Here is a 25,909-nt window from a genome sequence, read left to right on the forward strand (position 1 = left end):
ACAAGGCCTCAGCGATTGAGGCAGGCCTGAGGAAGAGGGTGGGACTACATCTCCCGCATATATTTTTTTAAAGAATAATAATAATAATAATAATAATAATAATAATAATAATAATAATAATAATAATTATCACCATCATCATCATCATGGCCTCAGCGATTGAGGCAGGGTTGAGGAAGGGTCCAGGACTACATCTCCCGGCACTCCCCGCGGGCGAGGAAGGACCCTGCTGCTCTATGAACTCTATGTCTATGAGGTCCGCTTCCGCCAGACTAAGAAGCCGTCGGCCGAGAGGCGGGACTTCAACTCCCAGAGTTCTTCGCGCGCCGCTTCCCCCCCTAACTAGGAAGACCGCGGCCGAGGTCCTACCTCAAACTCCCAGAGTTCCCCGCGCGCCGCTTCCGCCAGACTAAAAAGACGTCGGCCGAGAGGCGGGACTTCAACTGCCAGAGTTCTTCGCGCGCCGCTTCCCCCCCCTAACTAGGAAGACCGCGGCCGAGGTCCTACCTCAAACTCCCAGAGTTCCCCGCGCGCCGCTTCCGCCAGACTAAAAAGACGTCGGCCGAGAGGCGGGACTTCAACTCCCAGAGTTCTTCGCGCGCCGCTTCCGCCAGATTAGGAAGACGGCGGCCGAGGCGGGACTTCAACTCCCAGAGATCCTCGCGCCCGATCTTCACGCCCATTTAGGAAGACCGAGGCCGGATTTCCAAGTCCCAGTGTTCTTCCCGCGCCGCTTCCGCCAAACTAGGAACACCGCGGCTGAGGCCAGACGTCAGACTCCCAGAGTTCCCCGCGCGCGGCTTCCGGCAGACTAAAAAGACGTCGGCCGAGAGGCGGGACTTCAACTCCCAGAGTTCTCCGCGCGGAAGAAGAAGAAGAAGAAGAAGGCCGCGGCCCAACGAGCGGCGAGATTTGGAGGAAAAGGGGGGGGGGGGCGGGACTGCATCCCCCGGCATCCTCCGCGAGGGAGGCGTGTCCGGGCCCGAGCCGGCGTCGGCTCCATGGAGACCCCCGCGGCGGCCACCTTCACCCTGGCCTACTTGGTGCTGGCCTTCTGCTTCGTCTTCCCGCCCAGCGAGTTCCACCTGGCCGGCCTGACGGTGCAGAACCTGCTGGGCGGCTGGCTGGGCAGCGAGGACGCGGCCTTCGTCCAGTACCACCTGCGCAGGGGCACCGGCACGCTGCTGGCCCACGCCGCCCTGCCCTTGGGTGAGGGAGAGAGCCCCTCCCCACTCGGGGAGGGGGGCGGGGTCTAGGAGGGAGGGGGGAGACCCGGGGGAGGGACCCCCCACAAAAGGGTCTTAAGAGGAAGGGGAGGGGGAGTGACCCCCCAAAAAGGGTCTCAGGTGGGGAAGACCCCCCCACACACAGGGTCTTAAGGGGAGGGGGAGTGACCCCCCCACAAAAGGGTCTTAAGAGGAAGGGGAGGGGGAGTGACCCCCCCAAAAAGGGTCTTAAGAGGAAGGGGAGGGGGAGTGACCCCCCCAAAAGGTCTTAAGAGGAAGGGGAGGGGGAGTGACCCCCCAAAAAGGGTCTCAGGTGGGGAAGACCCCCCCACACACAGGGTCTTAAGGGGAGGGGGAGTGACCCCCCCACAAAAGGGTCTTAAGAGGAAGGGGAGGGGGAGTGACCCCCCCAAAAAGGGTCTTAAGAGGAAGGGGAGGGGGAGGGACCCCCCCAAAAAGGGTCTTAAGAGGAAGGGGAGGGGGAGTGACCCCCCAAAAAGGGTCTCAGGTGGGGAAGACCCCCCCACACACAGGGTCTTAAGGGGAAGGGGGTGACCCCCCACAAAAGGGTCTTAAGAGGAAGGGGAGGGGGAGTGACCCCCCCAAAAGGTCTTAAGAGGAAGGGGAGGGGGAGTGACCCCCCAAAAAGGGTCTCAGGTGGGGAAGACCCCCCCACACACAGGGTCTTAAGGGGAGGGGGAGTGACCCCCCCACAAAAGGGTCTTAAGAGGAAGGGGAGGGGGAGTGACCCCCCCAAAAAGGGTCTTAAGAGGAAGGGGAGGGGGAGTGACCCCCCAAAAAGGGTCTCAGGTGGGGAAGACCCCCCCACACACAGGGTCTTAAGGGGAGGGGGAGTGACCCCCCCACAAAAGGGTCTTAAGAGGAAGGGGAGGGGGAGTGACCCCCCCAAAAAGGGTCTTAAGAGGAAGGGGAGGGGGAGTGACCCCCCAAAAAGGGTCTCAGGTGGGGAAGACCCCCCCACACACAGGGTCTTAAGGGGAGGGGGAGTGACCCCCCCACAAAAGGGTCTTAAGAGGAAGGGGAGGGGGAGTGACCCCCCAAAAAGGGTCTTAAGAGGAAGGGGAGGGGGAGTGACCCCCCAAAAAGGGTCTCAGGTGGGGAAGACCCCCCCACACACAGGGTCTTAAGGGGAGGGGGAGTGACCCCCCCACAAAAGGGTCTTAAGAGGAAGGGGAGGGGGAGTGACCCCCCCAAAAAGGGTCTTAAGAGGAAGGGGAGGGGGAGTGACCCCCCAAAAAGGGTCTCAGGTGGGGAAGACCCCCCCACACACAGGGTCTTAAGGGGAGGGGGAGTGACCCCCCCACAAAAGGGTCTTAAGAGGAAGGGGAGGGGGAGTGACCCCCCCAAAAAGGGTCTTAAGAGGAAGGGGAGGGGGAGTGACCCCCCCAAAAGGTCTTAAGAGGAAGGGGAGGGGGAGTGACCCCCCAAAAAGGGTCTCAGGTGGGGAAGACCCCCCCACACACAGGGTCTTAAGGGGAGGGGGAGTGACCCCCCCACAAAAGGGTCTTAAGAGGAAGGGGAGGGGGAGTGACCCCCCAAAAAGGGTCTCAGGTGGGGAAGACCCCCCCACACACAGGGTCTTAAGGGGAGGGGGAGTGACCCCCCCACAAAAGGGTCTTAAGAGGAAGGGGAGGGGGAGTGACCCCCCCAAAAAGGGTCTTAAGAGGAAGGGGAGGGGGAGTGACCCCCCCAAAAGGTCTTAAGAGGAAGGGGAGGGGGAGTGACCCCCCAAAAAGGGTCTCAGGTGGGGAAGACCCCCCCACACACAGGGTCTTAAGGGGAGGGGGAGTGACCCCCCCACAAAAGGGTCTTAAGAGGAAGGGGAGGGGGAGTGACCCCCCCAAAAAGGGTCTTAAGAGGAAGGGGAGGGGGAGGGACCCCCCCAAAAAGGGTCTTAAGAGGAAGGGGAGGGGGAGTGACCCCCCAAAAAGGGTCTCAGGTGGGGAAGACCCCCCCACACACAGGGTCTTAAGGGGAGGGGGAGTGACCCCCCCACAAAAGGGTCTTAAGAGGAAGGGGAGGGGGAGTGACCCCCCCAAAAAGGGTCTTAAGAGGAAGGGGAGGGGGAGTGACCCCCCAAAAAGGGTCTCAGGTGGGGAAGACCCCCCCACACACAGGGTCTTAAGGGGAGGGGGAGTGACCCCCCCACAAAAGGGTCTTAAGAGGAAGGGGAGGGGGAGTGACCCCCCCAAAAAGGGTCTTAAGAGGAAGGGGAGGGGGAGTGACCCCCCCAAAAGGGTCTCAGGTGGGGAAGACCCCCCCACACACAGGGTCTTAAGGGGAGGGGGAGTGACCCCCCCACAAAAGGGTCTTAAGAGGAAGGGGAGGGGGAGTGACCCCCCAAAAGGTCTTAAGAGGAAGGGGAGGGGGAGTGACCCCCCAAAAAGGGTCTCAGGTGGGGAAGACCCCCCCACACACAGGGTCTTAAGGGGAGGGGGAGTGACCCCCCCACAAAAGGGTCTTAAGAGGAAGGGGAGGGGGAGTGACCCCCCCAAAAAGGGTCTTAAGAGGAAGGGGAGGGGGAGGGACCCCCCCAAAAAGGGTCTTAAGAGGAAGGGGAGGGGGAGTGACCCCCCAAAAAGGGTCTCAGGTGGGGGAGACCCCCCCACACACAGGGTCTTAAGGGGAGGGGGAGTGACCCCCCCACAAAAGGGTCTTAAGAGGAAGGGGAGGGGGAGTGACCCCCCCAAAAAGGGTCTTAAGAGGAAGGGGAGGGGGAGTGACCCCCCCAAAAGGTCTTAAGAGGAAGGGGAGGGGGAGTGACCCCCCAAAAAGGGTCTCAGGTGGGGAAGACCCCCCCACACACAGGGTCTTAAGGGGAGGGGGAGTGACCCCCCCACAAAAGGGTCTTAAGAGGAAGGGGAGGGGGAGTGACCCCCCCAAAAAGGGTCTTAAGAGGAAGGGGAGGGGGAGGGACCCCCCCAAAAAGGGTCTTAAGAGGAAGGGGAGGGGGAGTGACCCCCCAAAAAGGGTCTCAGGTGGGGGAGACCCCCCCACACACAGGGTCTTAAGGGGAAGGGGGTGACCCCCCACAAAAGGGTCTTAAGAGGAAGGGGAGGGGGAGTGACCCCCCCAAAAGGTCTTAAGAGGAAGGGGAGGGGGAGTGACCCCCCAAAAAGGGTCTCAGGTGGGGAAGACCCCCCCACACACAGGGTCTTAAGGGGAGGGGGAGTGACCCCCCCACAAAAGGGTCTTAAGAGGAAGGGGAGGGGGAGTGACCCCCCCAAAAGGTCTTAAGAGGAAGGGGAGGGGGAGTGACCCCCCAAAAAGGGTCTCAGGTGGGGAAGACCCCCCCACACACAGGGTCTTAAGGGGAAGGGGGTGACCCCCCCAAAAGGGTCTTAAGAGGAAGGGGAGGGGGAGTGACCCCCCCACAAAAGGGTCTTAAGAGGAAGGGGAGGGGGAGGGACCCCCCCAAAAAGGGTCTCAGGTGGGGAAGACCCCCCCACACACAGGGTCTTAAGGGGAAGGGGGTGACCCCCCCAAAAGTGTCTTAAGAGGAAGGGGAGGGGGAGTGACACCCCCAAAAAGGGTCTCGGGTGGGGGAGACCCCCCCACACACAGGGTCTTAAGGGGAAGGGAGTGACCCCCCCAAAAAAGGGTCTTAAGAGGAAGGGGAGGGGGAGTGACCCCCCACAAAAGGGTCTTAAGAGGAAGGGGAGGGGGAGGGACCCCCCACAAAAGGGTCTTAAGAGGAAGGGGAGGGGGAGGGACCCCCCACAAAAGGGTCTTAAGAGGAAGGGGAGGGGGAGGGACCCCCCCAAAAAGGGTCTCAGGTGGGGAAGACCCCCCCACACACAGGGTCTTAAGGGGAAGGGGGTGACCCCCCCAAAAGGGTCTTAAGAGGAAGGGGAGGGGGAGTGACCCCCCCACAAAAGGGTCTTAAGAGGAAGGGGAGGGGGAGGGACCCCCCCAAAAAGGGTCTCAGGTGGGGAAGACCCCCCCACACACAGGGTCTTAAGGGGAAGGGGGTGACCCCCCCAAAAGGGTCTTAAGAGGAAGGGGAGGGGGAGTGACACCCCCAAAAAGGGTCTCGGGTGGGGGAGACCCCCCCACACACAGGGTCTTAAGGGGAAGGGGGTGACCCCCCCCAAAAGGGTCTTAAGAGGAAGGGGAAGGGGAGTGACCCCCCCACAAAAGGGTCTTAAGAGGAAGGGGAGGAGGAGGGACCCCCCCACACACAGGGTCTCAAGGGGAGGGGGAGTGAGCCCCCCAAAAAGGGTCTCAGGGGGTAAGAGAGACCTGAGGGAGGGGGAGGGAGTGACACCCCCACAAAAGGGTCTTAAGGGGAGGGGGAGTGACCCCCCCAAAAAGGGCCTGCTCTGGGGGAGACCCTCCCCACACACAGGGTCTTAAGGGGAGGGGGAGTGAACCCCCCAAAAAAGGGTCTCGGGGTGGGGGAGACCCGAGGGAGGGGGAGGGAGTGACACCCCCACAAAAGGGTCTTAAGGGGAGGGGGAGTGACCCCCCCAAAAAGGGCCTGCTCTGGGGGAGACCCTCCCCACACACAGGGTCTTAAGGGGAGGGGGAGTGAACCCCCCAAAAAAGGGTCTCGGGGTGGGGGAGACCCGAGGGAGGGGGAGGGAGTGACACCCCCACAAAAGGGTCTTAAGGGGAGGGGGAGTGACCCCCCCCAAAAGGGTTGGGGGGGGGCGTTGTAGAGAGGAGAAAGGGGAGGGGGAGAGGAAAAGGAGGGAAGGAAGAAAGGCCGGAGGGAAGGAGGAAGAAACAGGAAGGGAAGAAAGAAAAAAAAAAGGGGGAGGGAGGAAGGAGAGAAAGGAAAGGAGGGAAGGGAGAAAGCAAGGAGAAGAAAGGCAAAGAGGAGAGCAGGGCAGGGGAAAAAAAACAAAATACGAGGAAGAAAGAAAAGAAAAAAAATGGGAAGAAGGAAGGAAATCGCTCGGAGGAGAGAAAGGCGGAAAAAAACCACAAACCTGCTCTTCCTCCTCCTCCTCCTCCTCCTCCTCCTCCTCCTCCTCCTCCTCCTCCTCCAGGCTACTACCTGGGCATGTGTTTGGCGGCGCCCGAAAAACAGCTCTGCACCCTCACCCGGGCGCCGGATGCGTGGAAGACCTTCCTAGCCGGGGCCCTCCTCCTCCTGACCCTCGCGGGCACCCTCGCCTACACCTGGTCGCGGGACGGCTGGGCCCACCACCCGTTGGTCCGAACCCTGGCCGGCTTCGCCCTGCCCCCCCACTCCGGCTGGCGGGCCGTGGCCGCCTCCATCGACGCCGAGTTCCGCCGGATCGACAAGTTCGCCACGGGAGCCCCGGGGGCCCGGCTGATCGTAACCGACAGCTGGATCCTCAAAGTCACCACCTACTCCTTGCGGGTGGCCCGGCAGCGGGACATCCAGATGACCGTCGTCGACGCCAGGCAGCAGGCGCTCTTGCCGGATGCCGGCATGCCGGCCCAGTTCCTCACCATCCGCGTGGCCAGCGCCAACCCGAAAGTCAAGGCCTTCGACATCCGGTAATGGCTCTGCTTCCCCCAGCAGTTGGGATGCTTGCACGAGTGAGGCCCAGAGCGCTTTGCACGTCCCCGGGGGCTTTGCACGAGTGAGGCCCGGAGCACTTGCGCGTGTCTCCAAGGGCTTGTGAAGCTTGCACGAGGGAGAGTGCTTACCCATGCACGAGTGAGGCTCAGAGTCCTTCCAGGAAAGAGCACGAGCACTCGCACGAGGCCCTGAGCGCTTGCGTGATTGAGGCCCAGAGCACTCACATGTGTGTCCAAGCACCTGTAAAGCTTGCACAAGGGAGTCGGCCCGATTTGCTTGCATGAAAGACTGCAAGCACGTACGGGGTCCCAAGTGCTTGCACGAGTGAGGCCCAGAGCGCTTTGCACGTCCCCAAGGGCTTTGCACGAGTGAGTCCCGGAGCACTGGCGCGTGCTTGTGAAGCATGCACGAGGGAGTGCTTATGATGCACGAGTGAGGCTCAGAGTTCTTCCAGGAAAGAGCACGAGCACTCGCACGAGGCCCTGAGCGCTTGCATGAGGCCCAGAGCACTCACATGTGTGTCCAACCACCTGTAAAGCTTGCACAAGGGAGTCGGCCCGATTTGCTTGCATGAAAGACTGCAAGCACGTACGGGGTCCCAAGTGCTTGCACAAGTGAGGCCCAGAGTGCTTGCACGTCCCCAAGGGCTTTGCACGAGTGAGTCCCGGAGCACTGGCGCGTGCTTGTGAAGCTTGCACGAGGGAGTGCTTATGATGCACGAGTGAGGCTCAGAGTTCTTCCAGGAAAGAGCACGAGCACTCGCACGAGGCCCTGAGCGCTTGCGTGAGGCCCAGAGCACTCACATGTGTGTCCAACCACCTGTAAAGCTTGCACAAGGGAGTCGGCCCGATTTGCTTGCATGAAAGACTGCAAGCACGTACGGGGTCCCAAGTGCTTGCACAAGTGAGGCCCAGAGCGCTTTGCACGTCCCCAAGGGCTTTGCACGAGTGAGTCCCGGAGCACTGGCGCGTGCTTGTGAAGCATGCACGAGGGAGTGCTTATGATGCACGAGTGAGGCTCAGAGTTCTTCCAGGAAAGAGCACGAGCACTCGCACGAGGCCCTGAGCGCTTGCGTGAGGCCCAGAGCACTCACATGTGTGTCCAACCACCTGTAAAGCTTGCACAAGGGAGTCGGCCCGATTTGCTTGCATGAAAGACTGCAAGCACGTACGGGGTCCCAAGTGCTTGCACAAGTGAGGCCCAGAGTGCTTGCACGTCCCCAAGGGCTTTGCACAAGTGAGTCCCGGAGCACTGGCGTGTGCTTGTGAAGCTTGCACGAGGGAGTGCTTATGATGCACGAGTGAGGCTCAGAGTTCTTCCAGGAAAGAGCACGAGCACTCGCACGAGGCCCTGAGCGCTTGCGTGAGGCCCAGAGCACTCATGTGTGTCCAAGCTCCTGTAAAGCTTGCACAAGGGAGTTGGCCCGATTTGCTTACATGAAAGACTGCAAGCACATACGGGGTCCCAAGTGCTGGCACAAGTGAGGCCCAGAGTGCTTGCACGTCCCCGGGGGCTTTACACGAGTGAGGCCCGGAGCACTTGCGCCTGTCTCCAAGTGCTTGTGAAGGTTGCACAAGTGAGAGTGCTTACGATGCACGAATGAGGCTCAGAGTCCTTCCAGGAAAGAGCATGAGCACTTGCACGAGGCCCTGAGCGCTTGCATGAGTGAGGCCCAGAGCACTCACGTGTTTCCAAGCAACTGTGAAGCTTGCACCAGTGAGTCAGTGCCCATTTTGCTTGCATGAAATACTGCAAGCACGTTCGAGGCCCCAAGTGCTTGCACAAGTGAGGTCTAGTCCTTGCACGAAAGAGCATGAGGACTCGTACGAGGCCCCAAGTGCTTGCATGAGTGAGGCCCAGAGCACTCATGTGTGTCTGAGCACCTGTGAAGCTAGGAAGAGTGAATCTCACTGCCCGTGATGCTCGCATGAGTGAGGCCCCGAGCGCTTGCATGAGTGAGGCTCAGAGTCCTTCCACGAAAGAGTGAGCACTCGCATGAGGCCCTGAGCGCTTGCATGAGTGAGGCCCAGAGCACTCACACGTGTGTCCAACCACCTGTGAAGCACAAGTGAGTCAGTGCCCGTTTTGCTTGCATGAATGAGGGCCTGAGTGCTTGCATGAAAGACTACAAGCATGTACGAGGCCCCAAGTGCTTGCACGAGTGAGGTCTAGTCCTTGCACAAAAGAGCTTGAGGACTCGCACGAGGCCCCGAGTGCTTGCATGAGTGAGGCCCAGAGCACTCACACGTGTGTCCGACCACCTGTGAACCTAGGAAGAGTGAATCTCACTGCCCATGATGCTCGCATGAGAGGCCCAGAGTGCTTGCATTAAAGAGACTACAAGCAGGCATGAGGCCTTGAGCATTTGCATGAGACCCAGAGTACTCACGTGTTCCAAGTGCATGAAGCTTCCATGAGTGATGCCTAGAGTCCTTGCATGGAAGAGCATGAGCACTCGCACGAGGCCCTGAGCACTTGCATGAGTGAGGCCCACAGCACTCACGTGTGTTTGAGCACCTGTGAAGCTTGGAAGAGTGAGTCCCCGAGCATTCACGAGTGAGTCTCAGTTCCCATAATGCATGAGTTAAGAGCGCTTGCACGAGTGAGGCTCAGTACTTGCACAAAAGAGACCATGAGCTCTCACATGATGCCCCAAGCACTGACACATTTGAGTGTCTCCAAGCATTCACGAATGAGGCCCAGAGCCCTTGCACAAGTGCATCTCAGTGCCCAAGATGCTCGAACGAGTGAAGCCCAGAGCTCTCGCAGGAGTGGGACCCAGAGTGCTTGCACGAGTGAGGTTGAGTGCTTGCGTGAAAGAAACTAGAAGCACTTGCACAAGGCCCAGAGCACTCAAACGTGCCTGAGCACCTGTAAAGCTTGCTCGAGTCTGCCCATGATGCTTGAAGAAGTGAGGCCCTAAGCGCTTGCACGAGAGGCCCAGAGTACTTGCATGAAAGATCACAAGCACTTGCACGAGGGCCCGAGTGCTGATGTGTCTGAGCACCCGTGTTCACGAGTGACACCAGACTCCTTGCACAAGTGAGCCTCAGTGCCCATAATACTTGCACGAGGAAGGCCTCATGGCCTTGCACGAGTGAGGCCCTGAACACTCGTGTGTCCAAGTACCTGTGAAGCTTGCACGAGTGAGCCTGAGTGCCCATGCTTATTGCACGAGTGAGCCCCCAAGGCCTCAAAAGTATGTCCGAGCACCCGTGAAGCTTGCAGAAGTGAGTCCCCGAGCATTCACGAGTGAGTCTCACTGCCTGTAATTCTTGCACGAGGCCCTTATCGTGCAGGAGTGAGGCCCAGAGCACTCACACGTGTGTCCGAGCACCTGTGAGTCCCCAAGCATTCGCGAGTGAGGCCCAGAGCCCTGGGACAAGTGAGTCTCGGTGCCCGCAATGATCGCACGGGCGAGGCCCAGAGCGCTCACACGGGCGAGGCCCAGAGCACTCACGCGTGTGTCCGAGCACCTGTGAGTCCCCGAGCATTTGCGAGTGAGGCCCAGAGCCCTGGGACAAGTGAGTCTCGGCGCTCGCAATGCACAGATGAATCCGAGCGCTCGCACTGAAAGAGCGTGGCGCGTTCGCGCGAGTCCCGAACGCCGACTCGCGTGTCTCTCCGAGGGCCCGTGACGCTCCAGCCGGCCGCTCACGAGGCCCGCTTGTGGGGATCCGCCGCCGACCGGCGGCGTCTCGTGGCCCTGCTCTAGATCTCCCTTTGGAAAGAGAAGGGCCTCCCCTTTCTCCCGAACCTGACCTCAGCTTCGTTTTCGCCGTCAGGCTCAACTCGTCGGAATACGGGGACCTGCAGGAGAAGCTCCAGGCCCCGATCCGGAACGCGGCGCAGGTGGTCATCCATCAGAGCCTGAGCGACCTCTTCCTGGAGACCTTCAGCGCCCTGGTGGAGCGGAACCAGACTTACGTACGGCCCAGCAACCAGGTGAAGCCCACTCCCGGTTTGGACCGGGGTGGGGGTGGGAGGAATTGCAGCTGGTGCCCCGCTTAACGACCGTCTGCTTAGTAACCGTTTCAAAGCGACCAAAGCTGGGTGGGGGGAGGGAAAAAAGGGGGATCCTGGGCCGGCTCTCGGCTTTCCAAGAGAACAGGCGGTCCTTTCGCTTCCCGACGGGTTTCATTTAGTGACCGAAGTTCATCGGTGCCGGAAAAGGGAGCGAGGTATCGTTTGTAAAGAGAATGGGAACCCACAGCCCTTTGCCTTTCTCTTTCTTTCGTTCTTTCTCTTTTTCTCTTTCTTTCTTTCTTTCTTTCTTTCTTTCTCTTTTTCTTTCTTTCTTTTTTCTCTTTCTTTTTCTTTCTGTTTCTTCCTTTTCTTCCTCTTTCTTTCTTTTTCTTTCTTCTTTCTCTTTCTGTTTCTTCTTTCTTTCTTGCTTGCTTTTTTCTTTTTCTTTCTTTTTTCCTGCTTTCCTTCCTCTTTCTTTTTTTCTTTCTTCTCTTTTTCTTTGTTTCTTTCCTTCCTTTCCTTCCTCTTTCTTTCTTTCTTGTTTGTTCTTTTCTCTCTATTTCTTTGTTTCTTTCTTTCCTTACTTCCCTCTTTCTTTCTTTCCTTCCTTTCTTTTCTTTCTTTTTTCTTTTTCTTTCTTTTTCTTCCTTCTTTCCTTCCTTCCTCTTTCTTTGTTTCCTTCTTTCTTTCTTCCTTCCTTTCTTCTTTCCTTCCTTCCTCTTTCTTTCTTTTTTCTCTTGCTTCCTTCTTTCCTTCCTTCCTTTTTCTTTCTTTATTTCTTCTTTCCTTCCTTCTTTCTTTTCTTTCTTTCTTTCTCTTTCTTTCTTTTTTCTCTTTCTTTTTCTTTCTGTTTCTTCCTTTTCTTCCTTCCTCTTTCTTTTTCTTTCTTCTTTCTCTTTCTGTTTCTTCTTTCTTTCTTGCTTGCTTTTTTCTTTTTCTTTCTTTTTTCCTGCTTTCCTTCCTCTTTCTTTTTTTCTTTCTTCTCTTTTTCTTTGTTTCTTTCCCTCCTTTCCTTCCTCTTTCTCTTTCTCTTTCTTTTGTCTCTATTTCTTTGTTTCTTTCTTTCCTTCCTTCCCTCTTTCTTTCCTTCCTTTCTTTTTTTTTTCTTCTTTCTCTTTTTCTTTCTTTTTCTTCCTTCTTTCCTTCCTTCCTTCCTCTTTCTTTCTTTCTTCCTTTCTTTTTCTTTTTTCTTCCTTCCTTCTTTCCTTCCTTTCTTTTTTTCTTTCTTTGTTTCTTCCTTCTTTCCTTCCTTCCTCTTTCTTTGTTTCCTTCTTTCTTTCTTTCTTTCTTCCTTCCTTTCTTCTTTCCTTCCTTCCTCTTTCTTTCTTTTTTCTCTTGCTTCCTTCTTTCCTTACTTCCTTTCTTTTTCTTTCTTTGTTTCTTCTTTCCTTCTTTCTTTCTTTTCTTTCTTTCTTTCTCTTTCCTTCCTTCCCTCTTTCTTTCCTTCCTTCCTTCCTTTCTTTTTTCTCTTTTTCTTTCTTTTTCTTCCTTCTTTCCTTCCTCTTTCTTTCTTTCTTCCTTTCTTTTTCTTTTTTCTTCCTTCCTTCCTTCTTTCCTTCCTTCCTATTTCTTTGTTTCCTTCCTTCCTTCCTTCTTTCCTTCCTTCCTCTTTCTTTCTTTTTTCTCTTGCTTCCTTCTTTCCTTCCTTCCTTTCTTTTTCTTTCTTTGTTTCTTCTTTCCTTCCTTCCTTCTTTTCTTTCTTTCTTTCTTTCTTTCTTTCTCTTTCCTTCCTTCCTTCTTCCATTCTTTTCTCCTCTTCCTCCTCTTCTTCTTCCTCTCCCTCCCCCTCCTCTCTACACTCTCCATTCTCTTCCAGCCCTGATGATGCTACGAAGCGGGATCACGAGATGTCTGCAAGAAAAAGCACTTGAGCTCAGAGGGCAGCAAGGAACCCACAGCCCTTTGCTTCTTTCTTTCTTTCTTTCTTTCTTTCTTTCTTTCTTTCTTTCTTTCTTTCTTTCTTTCTTCTTTCTTTCTTTCTTTTTCTTTCTTTCTTTCTTTCTTTCTTTTTCTTTGGGTCACAAAATGTCTGCAAGGAAACCACCCAGCTCCGAGAGCATCATGGACCCGACAATCCTCTTCTTTCTTTCTTTCTTTCTTTCTTTCTTTCTTTCTTTCTTTCTTTCTTTCTTTCTTTCTTTCTTTCTTTCTTTTTCTTTGGGTCACAAAATGTCTGCAAGGAAACCACCCAGCTCCGAGAGCATCATGGACCCCACAATCTTCTTTCTTCTTTCTTTCTTTCTTTCTTTCTTTCTTTCTTTCTTTCTTTCTTTCTTTCTTTCTTTCTTTCTTTCTTTCTTTTTCTTTGGGTCACAAAATGTCTGCAAGGAAACCACCCAGCTCAGAGAGCATCATGGACCCCACAATCCTCTTCTTTTTTTCTTTCTTTCTTTCTTTCTTTCTTTCTTTCTTTCTTTCTTTCTTTCTTTCTTTCTTTTTCTTTTTCTTTGGGTCACAAAATGTCTGCAAGGAAACCACCCAGCTCCGAGAGCATCATGGACCCCACAATCCTCTTCTTTTTCTTTCTTTCTCTTTCTTTCTTTCTTTCTTTCTTTCTTTCTTTCTTTCTTTCTTTCTTTCTTTCTTTCTTTTTCTTTGGGTCACAAAATGTCTGCAAGGAAACCACCCAGCTCCGAGAGCATCATGGACCCCACAATCTTCTTTCTTTCTTTCTTTCTTTCTTTCTTTCTTTCTTTCTTTCTTTCTTTCTTTCTTTCTTTCTTTCTTTTTCTTTGGGTCACAAAATGTCTGCAAGGAAACCACCCAGCTCCGAGAGCATCATGGACCCCACAATCTTCTTTCTTCTTTCTTTCTTTCTTTCTTTCTTTCTTTCTTTCTTTCTTTCTTTCTTTCTTTCTTTCTTTCTTTTTCTTTGGGTCACAAAATGTCTGCAAGGAAACCACCCAGCTCAGAGAGCATCATGGACCCCACAATCCTCTTCTTTTTTTCTTTCTTTCTTTCTTTCTTTCTTTCTTTCTTTCTTTCTTTCTTTCTTTCTTTCTTTTTCTTTTTCTTTGGGTCACAAAATGTCTGCAAGGAAACCACCCAGCTCCGAGAGCATCATGGACCCCACAATCCTCTTCTTTCTTTCTTTCTTTCTTTCTTTCTTTCTTTCTTTCTTTCTTTCTTTCTTTCTTTCTTTCTTTCTTTCCTTTTTCTTTCCTTTTTCTTTTTTCTTTCCTTCCTTCCTCCATTCTTCTTTTCCTTTTCTTTCTATCCCTTCCTCCTTTCTTCTTCCTCTTCCTGCTCTTCTTCCTCTTCTTCCTCCTCTTCTTCATCTTCATCTTCTCCTTCTTTCTTCACCTCCTCCTTCTTTCCCCCTCCTCCCTTTTAGCCCTGATGACGTTCCCTACTTGGGGGATGATGAAATGCCTGCAAGGAAACTACCAAGCTCAGAGACCACTAAGGACCCCACTATCCTCCTCCTCCTCCTTTTTCTCCTTCCTTCCTTTTCCTTCCTTCCTTCCTTCCTTCCTTCCTTCCTTCCTTCCTTCCTTCCTTCCTTCCTTCCCCCTTTTTAGTACCGATGAGGTTCCCTATAGTTGGGTCCCGAGACGTCTGCCAGAAAACGTCCGCAGCTCAGAGGGCCTCTGCTGACCCCACTCTTTCCTTCCTCCCTCCCTCCGTCGCTCCGCAGGAGCTGCAATTGTGCATCGGCTGCATGCAGATCCAGGCCAACGTCAAGCTGTTGAAAAACTGCCGGGAGCCGCACGAGGGCGAATGCCAGCCCTGCTTCTGCTACCCCATGTGGTGCCTCCTTTGCATGGGCAAGTGGTTCGCCAGCCAGCAGGACCAGCAACATCCCGAAACCTGGCTCTCCAGCCACGTGCCTTGTCCCACCTGCCGAGCCAAATTCTGCATTTTGGACGTCTGCTTGGTGCAGTGACGCGCGACGCGACGCGGCGGCGAGGCTCCGCAGAGAGAGAGAGAGAGAAAATCCGATCGGCTGGGTGTCTCTCGTTCCCGGGATGATCCTCGACAGGATTGAAAGATTCCTACAATTCCCCCCCACCCCTTTGATGGCTCGGCAGTTTCCCTTCGGTTCGACGGCTCTTCCGTGCTCGAGAAGTTATTCCCGAAAGGTTGGCCCCTTTAGGATGGGTGGACTTCGACTCCCAGAATCCCCAGCTGAGGGATTCTGGGAGTTGAAGTCCGCTCTTCTTAAAAGGGGGCCAGACGTCTAAAACGCAACTCTGGGATTGTGGGTTGCGACAAGTAAGACTGGCCTAAATTGGGACAGGATTTGGCAACTTTCCGATGCTCTGCCCTAGTCCGCGATTCCCTTTCCCCCCCCAAAAAAACTTTCTGATTCCAGAAATAGGAATGACGTCGACAACAACAAACTTTCTTAAAAAAAAAATCTTTATCCACTCCTCAGATTCACACTGAGTCTGCAAATCCTCTCATACAGCGGCATTAAAATGACTGATCTCACTTCCACAGGGATAATACGTAGGACGATAAATCTAAATTATTGTGGGATTTTTCAAAGGATTTTCTCAGCAAAGGAGATGGGATTTAAGGCTCAGGAACTTGTGGGATTTTTTTTTTTAAAAAAATCACTTTTTTTCACCCCATGGAGCTGAACATATAGCCGGAAGAAAATGATCCGACGTTTGAAGTATTGCTGCACCAAAAAATTTAAGATGTTTGGGATGATAATCCCATTGTTTTGGGGGGAAGGGTGAATTTTGGGAAGGGGGGGTGGGTGATAAAAAAAGGAGAACGACGATCCTTGGCACGTCTTTTTCTGACAATTTCCCAACATGGGTTCTCCGAGTGTATTATTCCGTCGGGAGCCTTTGCGAGGCGAAAACGGAAAAGAAATTCTTTCATTTGTGGAACTTGTTTGCAAGCGAGGTGAATTCGGGCATCTTGTCGGTTTTGAAATGGAGATTTTCATTGGTTTCTCTTCGTCTCTCGGACGAGATTGGTGGGTCTCACATCTCAGCAATTTGAAAATAGGTGGATTTCAATTCCCAGAATTCCCCAGCCGGCAAGGCTTTAAGAAGGGTGGACTTCAACTCCCAGAATCCCCCCAGCTGGCATTCTTTAATGAGGACTTCATTTCCCAGAATTCTCCAGCCAGCATGCTTTAAGAGGGGTGGGCTTCAGCTCCCCAAATTAAAGCATGCAGGCTGGAGAATTCTGGGAGTGCAACTCCTCCCCTCTCAATGCATGCTGGCTAGGGCATTCTGGGAGTTGAAGTCAACCCCTCTTCAAGCGCCAAGGTCGAGAGAGAACATCCGAATAAACATGGAATTTTTAAAGGCATCCTCCCTCTTGTGAGCTACCAGACTGCGTTCCCATAAACACTACTACATCTTTAAATTTACTTTCTATCGTTAAATCTCCGCTTCATTCGTCAGATTTCCCCCAAAGAACTCATCATGGGTGATTGGAACATTCCGATCATTCCTTCGTCCCCCTTTTCAATGACCTTTTCATATTTATTCAGACTTTTATCCGAAGAGTTTATCCTTGGGCATTTTCCACCCATCCTGGAAACTTAAAAACGTTGCTACTCTTTAAAAAAACAAAAAAAACCGCAGGGTTGTCGGTCCCAGAAAATTATTAAGATTCCTTTTGTAGATCCCGTGGCGGATTCCTCGCCCTCGTAACGAAGCCGACATTCTCTTTTTCCGATATTCCCGCAAGCCGAAAGGGTCGCATCCATTCGCCGAGTCGGACGACGAGGATTTAAGCAAAGTTAATTTCCGCCCCACCCCCCAAAAAATATCTTGAACTCGCCACCGGTCCAGATGAGCCACGCCGAGAAAATGTGTCCGATTTGCAAACGCAGCCGCTTACGTGAAAACCTGCCAGAACTTGCACCTTATCTTGCACGCCTCGGTTTCCCAAAGTGTGTGGAACGTCAATTCCCAGAATTCCCCAGTCAGTGTAGCAAGCCAGTGAGAATTCTGGGTAAGTCTAGAAGTAAGTAAGTCCTTCACTGGGTTTTTTTTTATTTTGATTTTTTTCCCCAACTGCTCTTAAAACTTTGGGTGGTTTACTTGGTAGAAAAGGGAGGAGAGATTTTTAACTGAAAAAGAAAAAGTGAAAGATCAGTAACTTAATTACCAAGCATTAGAAATTAAACATTCCAGTTGAGAAATATCTAGAAAAGCATTATCCAGTATTATATTTACAACCGGAAGGAATCCTGTTTCGTTTCAACGTTCCGACGCGGAATCTGCTGAATAAAAAATTGCCACTTTCCGAGTTCAGATCCTCCTGGTTCCGTTTTGTTTGATCCCTCTGGATTTTAAGTCCCGTTACCGACTTCGGATTCGTTAAGGCAGGTAGTCCTCGACTTAAAAAACAACCGCAATAGAGCCCGAAATGGCCGTTGCTAAGTGAGACGATGGTTCTGTGAGCTTTGCCCCACCGCTCTGGCGACCGTTCTTGCCGCATTCGTGCAGCGACTCCCTGCAGCTGTTGAGTTTGCAATGCCATCATTGAAGTGACTCCTGTCGGAAAGTCGCCAAAAAGGGGATCGCCGTAATATCCGAGCGTCCGAATTTGGATCGCGTGACCCGCGGGGCTGCTGCAGTTGTCCTAAGTGCGAAAGTCCCTTTTTTTTCCCCCAGCGCCGTTGTAACTTTCAAAGCGTCACTAAATGAACCGTTGTAAGCCGAGGACGACCGTTGCTTTCGTAAGGTGAGGTTCCGCCTGCAGGCGAGGCGCCACAAAGGAACATTTTCGAGTGCGAGGGCTCGTCGTGAATTAACCTTTTCCCCCGCTGCCATTTAGAATTTCGAACGGTCGCTAAACAGTCGTTAAGCGGAGAAGTATCTGGATCTCTCGTAAGCCATTCTGGATAGCTCCCAGCCGTCAGACTTTCCGAAAGCAGAATCAACGATTGGCAAATGGGTCGTGGTGTGCTGCTCCCGTCGCACGTGCAATTAACTCTGGTTTAGTGAGTCTATTCACCAGCAGTTCACCCAGAACTGTCCCACTCGGGTCCAGCCGCAAATAGACCCAAGTTTAGACCCACCGAGCAGTTCCACACGACTCTTGAAAGTTGCTCAAACGTAACGACTCCGCCGAAACTTCAATCATTTGTCTGAAATTGTATAGGTTTCTCCTGCTTGAGCGGAGGGCTGGAGTAGAAGACCTCCACAGTCACTTCCAACTTATTATAATTGTTGTTGTTATTATTATTATTGTTACGAAGGCAGAAGCTTGTCCACCCCAGGGATAAAACACCCAGACACAAACTGAGCATCATCATCATCATTATTTTTATGTCCGGGGAGTCATTCAAGGGAGACATCGCACAGACGAGAGAACTGAAAATTAAGACAGAATGTGATCTACTAATTTAAAAATGTTTTATTGCTGAGAAATCTCTTACAATCTATTTTACAAACTGCAGGAACGGGATCGTCGCCGTGAAGACGTCGCCTCCCTCCAAATAAAGAAAGAAATTTTAAAAAAAGAAGAAATATACTGAATACATCTGTTCTTAATTGAACTTTTACATCTACATGATAATCCGCGTCATCCCGATTGTTACCACCACAACAGAGGTGTTAAATTAAGATTTTTGCACCAACTATCGTTTTAGCTCCTTTCATAAATATATACCTTGGTATCTCAGTTATTACATAGGTTTGACTACTTCTATTATCCTCTAACTAAGCGTAAAATCCCATTTTCCTTGTAACTTATTTTTAAAAAGCATTTTTGCGCGGTGTGGGGGTGTGGGTGGGTGTAGCTTGCCTCAGCAATTTTAATATTCGGAAATGTTTCTACCTGGGTCCTTTATACAAGGAGTCCCTGACTTACGACCATGATCATCCGTGCAGCGGCCTTCCGCAACTCCTGCAGGTTAGAGAAACCCCCGCAGAAATCAAAATTAAATCAACATTTCCCCTGGTTAAGCCAAGGCAGCCGTTTGAAAGTCAGTTCCGCTTCATTTTTTTTTTACAAATCTGGTTTTTGCACGGCGGAGCGAAATCGGGGCGGTCGCTAAGCGAATCGTGCGGTGGGTTATAAGGCGAACCTGGCTTCCCCAACGTTTTGAGCCCGCTCGTCCGAGGATCCGAAAAAGGGGACACGCACGCCAGCGGCGTCTGTCGCCAACGCACACCCGTTACCAAGCGCCTGAATTTGGAGATGCGACGGTCACAAAAGTGGGGAAAAGTCATCGTTAAGTCACCACTAAATGAATGGTTGTTAAGTCGAGGCCCGCGACTTTACCGGAAACATCTAGGATGCTGGCAAATTCTTTTTAAACACAAACTACACACAAAAAAAAATTTGTTTTCTTGAGACCGTATGAGATGGGCAGTTGCCAAGAACTGGCCTGTAACACACCCAAATTGGTTCTTGATTCCGGGCATTGTCTTCTCCTGAAGGTGGTGTGTGCGTGTGTGCATGGGGACACGCACACGCACGTGCGCACACACACTTGTGTCCACAGCCATCTTAGCTGGGTAGCAAAAGGAAGACCTGAGACAACCCCTCGCAGATCGTGGTTGTGAATGGATGTTGTTTTCGGCTTTTTAAATTCAGCCGTTTCCTTCTCGGCTCCCAAGATGGCCTCCCGACGGTCAAGCAAACACGACGCTGGGAAGGCGGCGGAAGAAGGCCCAGGCAGTCCTCGGCTTAACGGCCGCAATTGGGATCACAACTGCACAGCACTGCACTGACGATGTTCCCTAATGGGGTGACGAAACGTCTTGCCAGGAAACAAGCCAGCGCAGAGCCCACCAAGAACTCCACAGATCTGAATTTTCCATTGCTAAACAAGAGTCACGCCCAATTTTATCCTTTTGGCCATGGTCGTGAAGTGAATTGTGAAGTCGCTAAGCGAAACCACCTTCCCCCCGTTGACTTTGCTCGTCGGAAGACAAGTTGGAAAGCTGGCCATCGCGTGAGCTGGGACCTTGCCACTGTCCTGAATACAACCTGCCTTTTGATCGCGTGACCGTGAGGATGTTGCGACAGTCATAAGTGCGAGGACTGGTCGTACGTGCGAGGACCGGCGTTAAAAGTGTTTTTTCCCACTGCCGCCGTAACTCAAAGCGTCGGTAAAGAAACGGTTCCAAGCCGAGGACTACTTGAACTTTTTTTGTTGTTTTTTTAAATAGATTTTACTTCTTTTAATTTTGAAAGAGAAGATCAAGATGGAAACTTGTGAAGTTTACATTCTTCCCGGGGATGGAGAGCTTTCGTCATCGGCGATAAAAGTCGATGATAATTTTTTTTTTAGGAAATTCAAGATTCAAATGCAAAATGTTTGGGCTCAGTCCGTCCTGCGGATCTTCAAAAAAAAACAAAACCCACCCCGGCATTTTAAGTTTCTCCTTGTGTGAATCAGCCACACAAAATGAACCAACAACACAATGGAGGGTTCAGGGTTTTGTCAACAGTGGGAACTGGAAGATGCACGGCATTCAGTTCCCAGTACGCCTGGACTTCCGACTCCCAGAATTCCCCCACGCGGGCTGGGGAGTCAGAGTCCACGCCACGTCACGTTGCTGAGGACTAGAAACGCCGTGGCGCATTCAACGGTGTGGACCTTTCGAAGGGTTGACCAGTGGATGACCGGCTTAGGCAATGTTGAGGTAGCACGACATCTTTTTAGTCCGTTCTCCAGTCCCCACGAAAGACTGAACGAGAAATGGGACAGTTACAGCGCTTCATTCAGCAACCGTTTCGAAGTTACGACGGCGTTAAAGAAAAAAAAAGCCGCTTTTGACCTTTTTCACACTTAACACCCTTGTAGCATCCCTGTGGTCATGTGATCAACCTTCAGATGTTTGGCAAGTGGCACGTACTTACGACGCGTTCACGTGATCCCTTTTTGCGACCGTCTGACCAGTGAAGTCAACGGGGGAAGTCAAATTCGCTTAACAACCGGCTGGCTTGGCTTAACTGGCGTGATTCGCTTAACAACTGTGGCAAGAAAGGTCATAAACCGGGACAAACAAATGTCTCACCTAACAACACATCGGGGGAGGGGAAGAGCTGAGTTGTCACAAATCGAGAACCACCTGTAGCAAGGCAGACGATCGTTGGAAGATGGGTCTTGATGTCCTTCAAGCACGTTTGAACCCAGGTTGCGACGGTATCTCTTCTCACAAACCTGGGAGCCTAACAACGTGACACAACGCAACGCAAGTGGCAGACGCTCGGACGGAAGGCGGCAAGTAAGGCGGACTATCGAAACACGGGAGAACGTCTCAGCAACTTCTGTTAACTAGGCTACGTAGAGAGGTAATCCCGGTTTTGAGGGAACCGAATCATCCGATAGTCGTGGTACACAAACGCCACGGGGGCTGACTTTGCACAGCCAGCCCTGGGGATGGTGTAGTGAAGTGGACTCATGAAAGCAGCAAGGTCAGGCTGGCAAACCACGGTAGGCCGCCTCTGTTAACGGCCGACGGTGGACGTTCCTTAGCTGTGGAGGTCTTCTCTTTTTAACCTGCCCTGATGCAAACGATATAACTGAACGGTGGGCATTGCCAGGTTTTTGTGCGACCAACGGAGTGATGGGAAGAGGTTGCGTCTTCAATGAATCAAAAAGGCCGGGAAACTCGAACCGGTACCTCCCAAGACCATCATCCTTTTGACTCAACTGAGACACGAAGAAGCAGATCTTCTCATTAAAGTTTACAAACAGTGGCAGTGGATCATATCGAGTCGTGAGCAGTGACTCGGTGCTGGTGGGGAGCTCATGAAAGCAGCTACATCGCAGCAAGCCAACGGTGGCGCGGAGCTCGTTCAAGCAGCCGCATCTCAGTGTCCAGCATGGCTTTGGAGCTTATCGAAGCAGCTATGTCTCAACAACCAAGCGCTGATTGGAAGCTCATGACAACAACTACATCTCTAACATCCCGGCACCGGTTGGAAGCCCATGAAAACAGCTGTATCTTAACAGCCCAGCACTGATTTGCAACATGTGAAATAGCTACATCTCAACACCCAACAAGGCTTCAGTGCTCATTAAAGCACCTCCGTCTCAACAACCCAGTACTGCTTTGAAGCTCATAAAAGCAGCCATATTGCAAAAACCCGGCACTAGTTTGAAGCTCATTGAAGCAGTTACATCGCAAAAACCCGGCACTAGTTCGAAGCTCATTGAAGCAGTTACATCGCAACAACCCAGCACGGGTTTGCAGCGCGTCAAACAGCTACATCCCAAAAAACATCTAACAAGGCTTTTATGCTCACAACAACCCAGGCTGATTCCAGGGAAATGAAAGCAGCCGCATTTGAACAGTCTACCACCGCTTCAGTGCCCATGAAAGCAGCTACATCTCAACAAACTAGCACTAGTTCAAGGCACATTAAAGCAGCTGCATCTAACAATCCAGCACTGCTTTGGTTCATCAAAGCAGCTACATTGCAACAACTCAGCAATAGTTGAAAGTGGCTACATCTCAACAAACTAGCACTAGTTCGAAGCTCATTAAAGCAGCTGCATGTGACAAGACAGCACGGCTTTGAAGTTGAGAACAACAGCTACATCGCAACAACTCAGCAATAGTTCAAAGGTCATCAAAGCGGCTACATCTTGACAAACTAGCATTAGTTCAAAGCTCATTAAGGCAGCTGCATCTGACAACCCAGCACTCCTTTGAAGTTCATAAAAGCAGCTACAACTCAGCAACAGTTCAAAGCTCATCAAAGCGGCTACATCTCAACAAACTACTAGTTTGAAGCTCATTAAAGCAGCTGCATGACAACCCAGCACTGCTTTGAAGTTCATATAAGCAGCTACAACTCAGCAACAGTTCAAAGCTCATCAAAGCGGCTACATCTCAACAAACTACTAGTTTGAAGCTCATTAAAGCAGCTGCATCTTACAACCCAGCACTCCTTTGAAGTTCATACAAGCAGCTACAACTCAGCAACAGTTCAAAGCTCATCAAAGCGGCTACATCTCAACAAACTAGTTCGACGCTCATTAAGGCAGCTGCATCTGACAACCCAGGGCTGCTTTGAAGTTCACCCAAGCAGCCACACCTCAACAACTCAGCAAGTTCAAAGCTCATCAAAGCAGCTACATCTCAGCAACCCATCACTGCTCTGAAGCTCATCAAAGCGGCTACATCTCAGCAGCCCACCACTGCTTTGAAGCTGACAAACGCGGCTACATCTCAGCGAGCCAAATACTAGTTCAACACTGCTATACCTCAACAACTCAGCAAGTTCAAAGCTCATCAAAGCAGCTACATCTCAGCAGCCCATCACTGCTCTGAAGCTCATGAAAGTGGCTACATCTCAGCAGCCCACCACTGCTCTGAAGCTCATGAAAGCGGCTACATCTCAGTGACCCAAATACTAGTTCAAAGCTGCTATACCTCAACAACTCAACAAATTCAAAGCTCATCAAAGCAGCTACGTCTCAGCAGCTGCTCTGAAGCTCATGAAAGTGGCTACATCTCAGCAGCCCACCACTGCTTTGAAGCTCATGAAAGCAGCTACCTCTCTTACTGGGACCGTGCGACCTCTCCTTTCTAGTTTGCCTCTCAAACTTCGCGCATTCTTAATGGGCCTTAATACAGTAAAGTACATCTTCCTCGCCAGAATCTGGAGAGCTTAAAAGTGACAGGCTGTTGCATATTTGCTTCCCACATCTGGCAAGCCCAACTTCGGCTGTGTAATCCATCTGAAACAACAGGAAGGCCTTTGCCGTCTCGTCTCGCGACACGTGCCACCAGGGCCGTACGAGGGCAGAAGCGATACGATTTGCTATAAAAAAAGGGCAAGAAGGAAACGTCACAGCTGGACTCATTCCGACCAGGAGAAGTTGGACCGCACTTTGTCCAACCCGCAAATTGCGTTCCAACGGCCTCAGCTTTCTGCAAGCTCGCGAAAGCCGGTGCTTATTAATAAAAAAAGGGGGCGACCAGGTCCCTCCTTATTTTGAACACGGCTCTCCTCCTACACAACCTACAATTAAACGCAACAGAAGGGACAAACAACAGCAGCAAGCTTTTAGGAAACGAGAGAAGAAATATTGATGAGTATTTGTAGCTCAGGGATGGACTCTGGAGTCCTTGGTGCTCTCTGAGCTGGGTGGTTTTCTCGCCGACGTTTCGCGACCCAACTAGGGAACGTCATCAGCGCTAGAAGAGTCGGGCGTGCAGATGAGGACGACGGCGACTGCAGGATCCTGGGTGCTCTGTGAGCGTGGTCCTTTCTTTTGTCAAACTTTCAGGACCCAACTAGGGAACATCACCGGCACTACGAACGGAGTAGGATTTGTGGGGAGGAGGAGGAGGACTGTGGGGATCCTTGGTGCTCTCCGAGGTGGGTGGTTTTCTCGCAGACGTTTCATGACCCAATTAGGGAACATCATCAATGCTAGAAGGGAGTTGGGTGTAAAGAGAGGAGGAGGAGAACTGCAGGATCCTCGGTGCCCTCGAAGCTTGTTTTCTCACCGATGCTTCACGACCCAACTAGGAAACATCCTCAGGGCTAGAACGGAGTAGGATTTGCGGAGAGGAAGAGGAGGGAGGACTGCCAGGATCCTGGGTGTGCTCTGAGCTCGGCCCTTCCTTCGCAAACGTTTCCCGACCCAACTTAAGGAACGACGTCAGGGCTAAAAGGGACTGTGTATAAAGCAATCCCGCCCCTTTTTCCTTCTACCACTGATGATGTTTCCTAGTTGGGTCACGAGACATCGGGGAGAAAATCGCCGAGCGCAAGAAATAAGAGACGGAGTAGTCTGCTTCAGGGCGAGAACTCAACTCTCGGCCGTGCTCTTAAGACACAAGCGGTGTGACACACCGGAGCTTTCTCGGTGTGTCTCACTTCAGCAACAACCTCGCCGTACCTTTCCTCCGCCTGTCGGCACAGGCGGCCTTTCGCTCGCCGGAAGCTCCAACCCCTTAAAATCTTCCGCCCTGCGTTGCGCACGGCAAGTCAAAAAGTAACGGGTCGAGAAAATCGAGGGGGACGACTCGGAGGGGAGAGGGAAGATCCAGCTCAAAAGGAGCCCGTAGTAAGAAGCAAATCTGAAGGCGAAGCGCCTGGATTGAGTAGATACACCTTGGTAAAACCCACCCCCCCGCTCTTCCCTTGACCCAATTCCCCAACACCGTCCCGGAATCCACAGCTTCAGACTGTTTATTTCAATCGCTCCCACAGCAAAAGTCACAGCAGCTCAGCGACTCCGAATCCCGTCGCAGGCCCGGCGTGCAGTTCCAACCGACGACGCGCCAGGATCCAGAATCCGACGGGCAACACCTCGCCTTAAATATTAAATACTTTCCTTTTAGCCATACGTGATTTTGTCGAGAAAGATGGAACGTCCGTGAAATGATCCCAGGGGGGAATTCCTCGGCGGGGCTTTCTTCCCTGCCGAGCGAGACATTCCCGAGGGGAAACGAGGAAGCCGACGAGCTACGCGGGCCGCCTCGGGAACGAGGCGCGCCACTCTCCTTCCTCATCAGGCGACATCGGCGTCGCCGAGTTTCGCTGTTGTTTTTTTTAAAAAGAAACTTTCGGTTTTAGTCGAGAAATACAAAATCCACCAGGAACCCAAAAAAAAAAGCCCTTCGGGAACTTTGGCGCTCCGTTTCCCACGCTTCTCTAAAGCAGCGAGTCGTCCGTGCAACCGCCTTCCAGTCCGTACCGGAACTCCTGCAGGTTGGAGACGCCGTAAAAATGGACGAAGGCCGCGGCCACCACCAGGACGTGGAAAATTTGGTGGGACTGGAACTGCAGAAAAGACAAAAAAAAAACAACACAACAATTCGAGATTGGGGGGTGAACCACCACAAGCGGGAGGCCGGTTTTGGTCGAAAGGAACCGTCCGGTTTTACCGTATCCTGCCTAATCCTCGGTCCTAACGTCCCGGTTGGACGCGGGTGAGGTTAGGATCGGTGTCCTGAGCGACTAGCGTCTTTTTTAGGCCGCTCACGAGTGCGGCTGCTAACGCTTAAACCTCCTTCCTCCTCCTTGGAAGACCCCTACTGGGCCGGGGATGATGGGGATCTGGCGGCTGACTTATGTACAAGTAGTCCTCGGCTAACAACTTAGCGACAGTGCAAAGTTACGACGTCGCTGGGGAAAAAAAGGGACTTCACCACCATTCTTGACATATCCAACTGTCGCAGCGTCGCGGTGAACACGGACGCTCGGCAATCGACGCGTGTTTATGACGGTCGCAGCGTCCCGGGATCAAAATTCAGTCACTGGGCAACCCAACTCGTATTTACAACGGTCGCAGCGTGCC

At 52.3% G+C, this 25,909-nt stretch overlaps 2 protein-coding genes across 5 annotated transcripts in view; one reads left to right on the top strand and one right to left on the bottom strand.

Moving 5' to 3' along the window:
* Positions 1–513: 513 nt before the first annotated feature.
* On the top strand, positions 514–19,791 carry TMEM129 (transmembrane protein 129, E3 ubiquitin ligase). Its single transcript, XM_081343791.1, has 5 exons — positions 514–1,209; positions 6,242–6,719; positions 10,530–10,689; positions 14,348–17,370; positions 18,089–19,791. Exons 1-4 carry the CDS (start codon positions 1,002–1,004, stop codon positions 14,594–14,596), a joined length of 1,095 nt encoding a protein of 364 aa, XP_081199917.1. The 5' UTR covers positions 514–1,001; the 3' UTR covers positions 14,597–17,370; positions 18,089–19,791.
* Positions 18,031–25,909, bottom strand: part of LOC308677420 (adiponectin receptor protein 1) — a 43,608-nt gene continuing 35,729 nt past the window's right edge. For 2 of the 4 annotated variants that reach the window (XM_081343789.1, XM_081343788.1), the window contains one exon: positions 18,031–25,392. In XM_081343789.1, coding sequence (XP_081199915.1) covers positions 25,264–25,392 — 129 coding nt within the window. In that variant the 3' untranslated portion in view covers positions 18,031–25,263. The remainder of the gene's footprint in view (positions 25,393–25,909) is intronic. The other 2 variants (XR_014028479.1, XR_014028480.1) reach the window with 2 other exon arrangements.

The sequence above is a fragment of the Vipera berus genome, assembly GCF_964194415.1.
Source record: "Vipera berus genome assembly, chromosome: Z".
NCBI classification, from domain to species: domain Eukaryota; kingdom Metazoa; phylum Chordata; class Lepidosauria; order Squamata; family Viperidae; genus Vipera; species Vipera berus.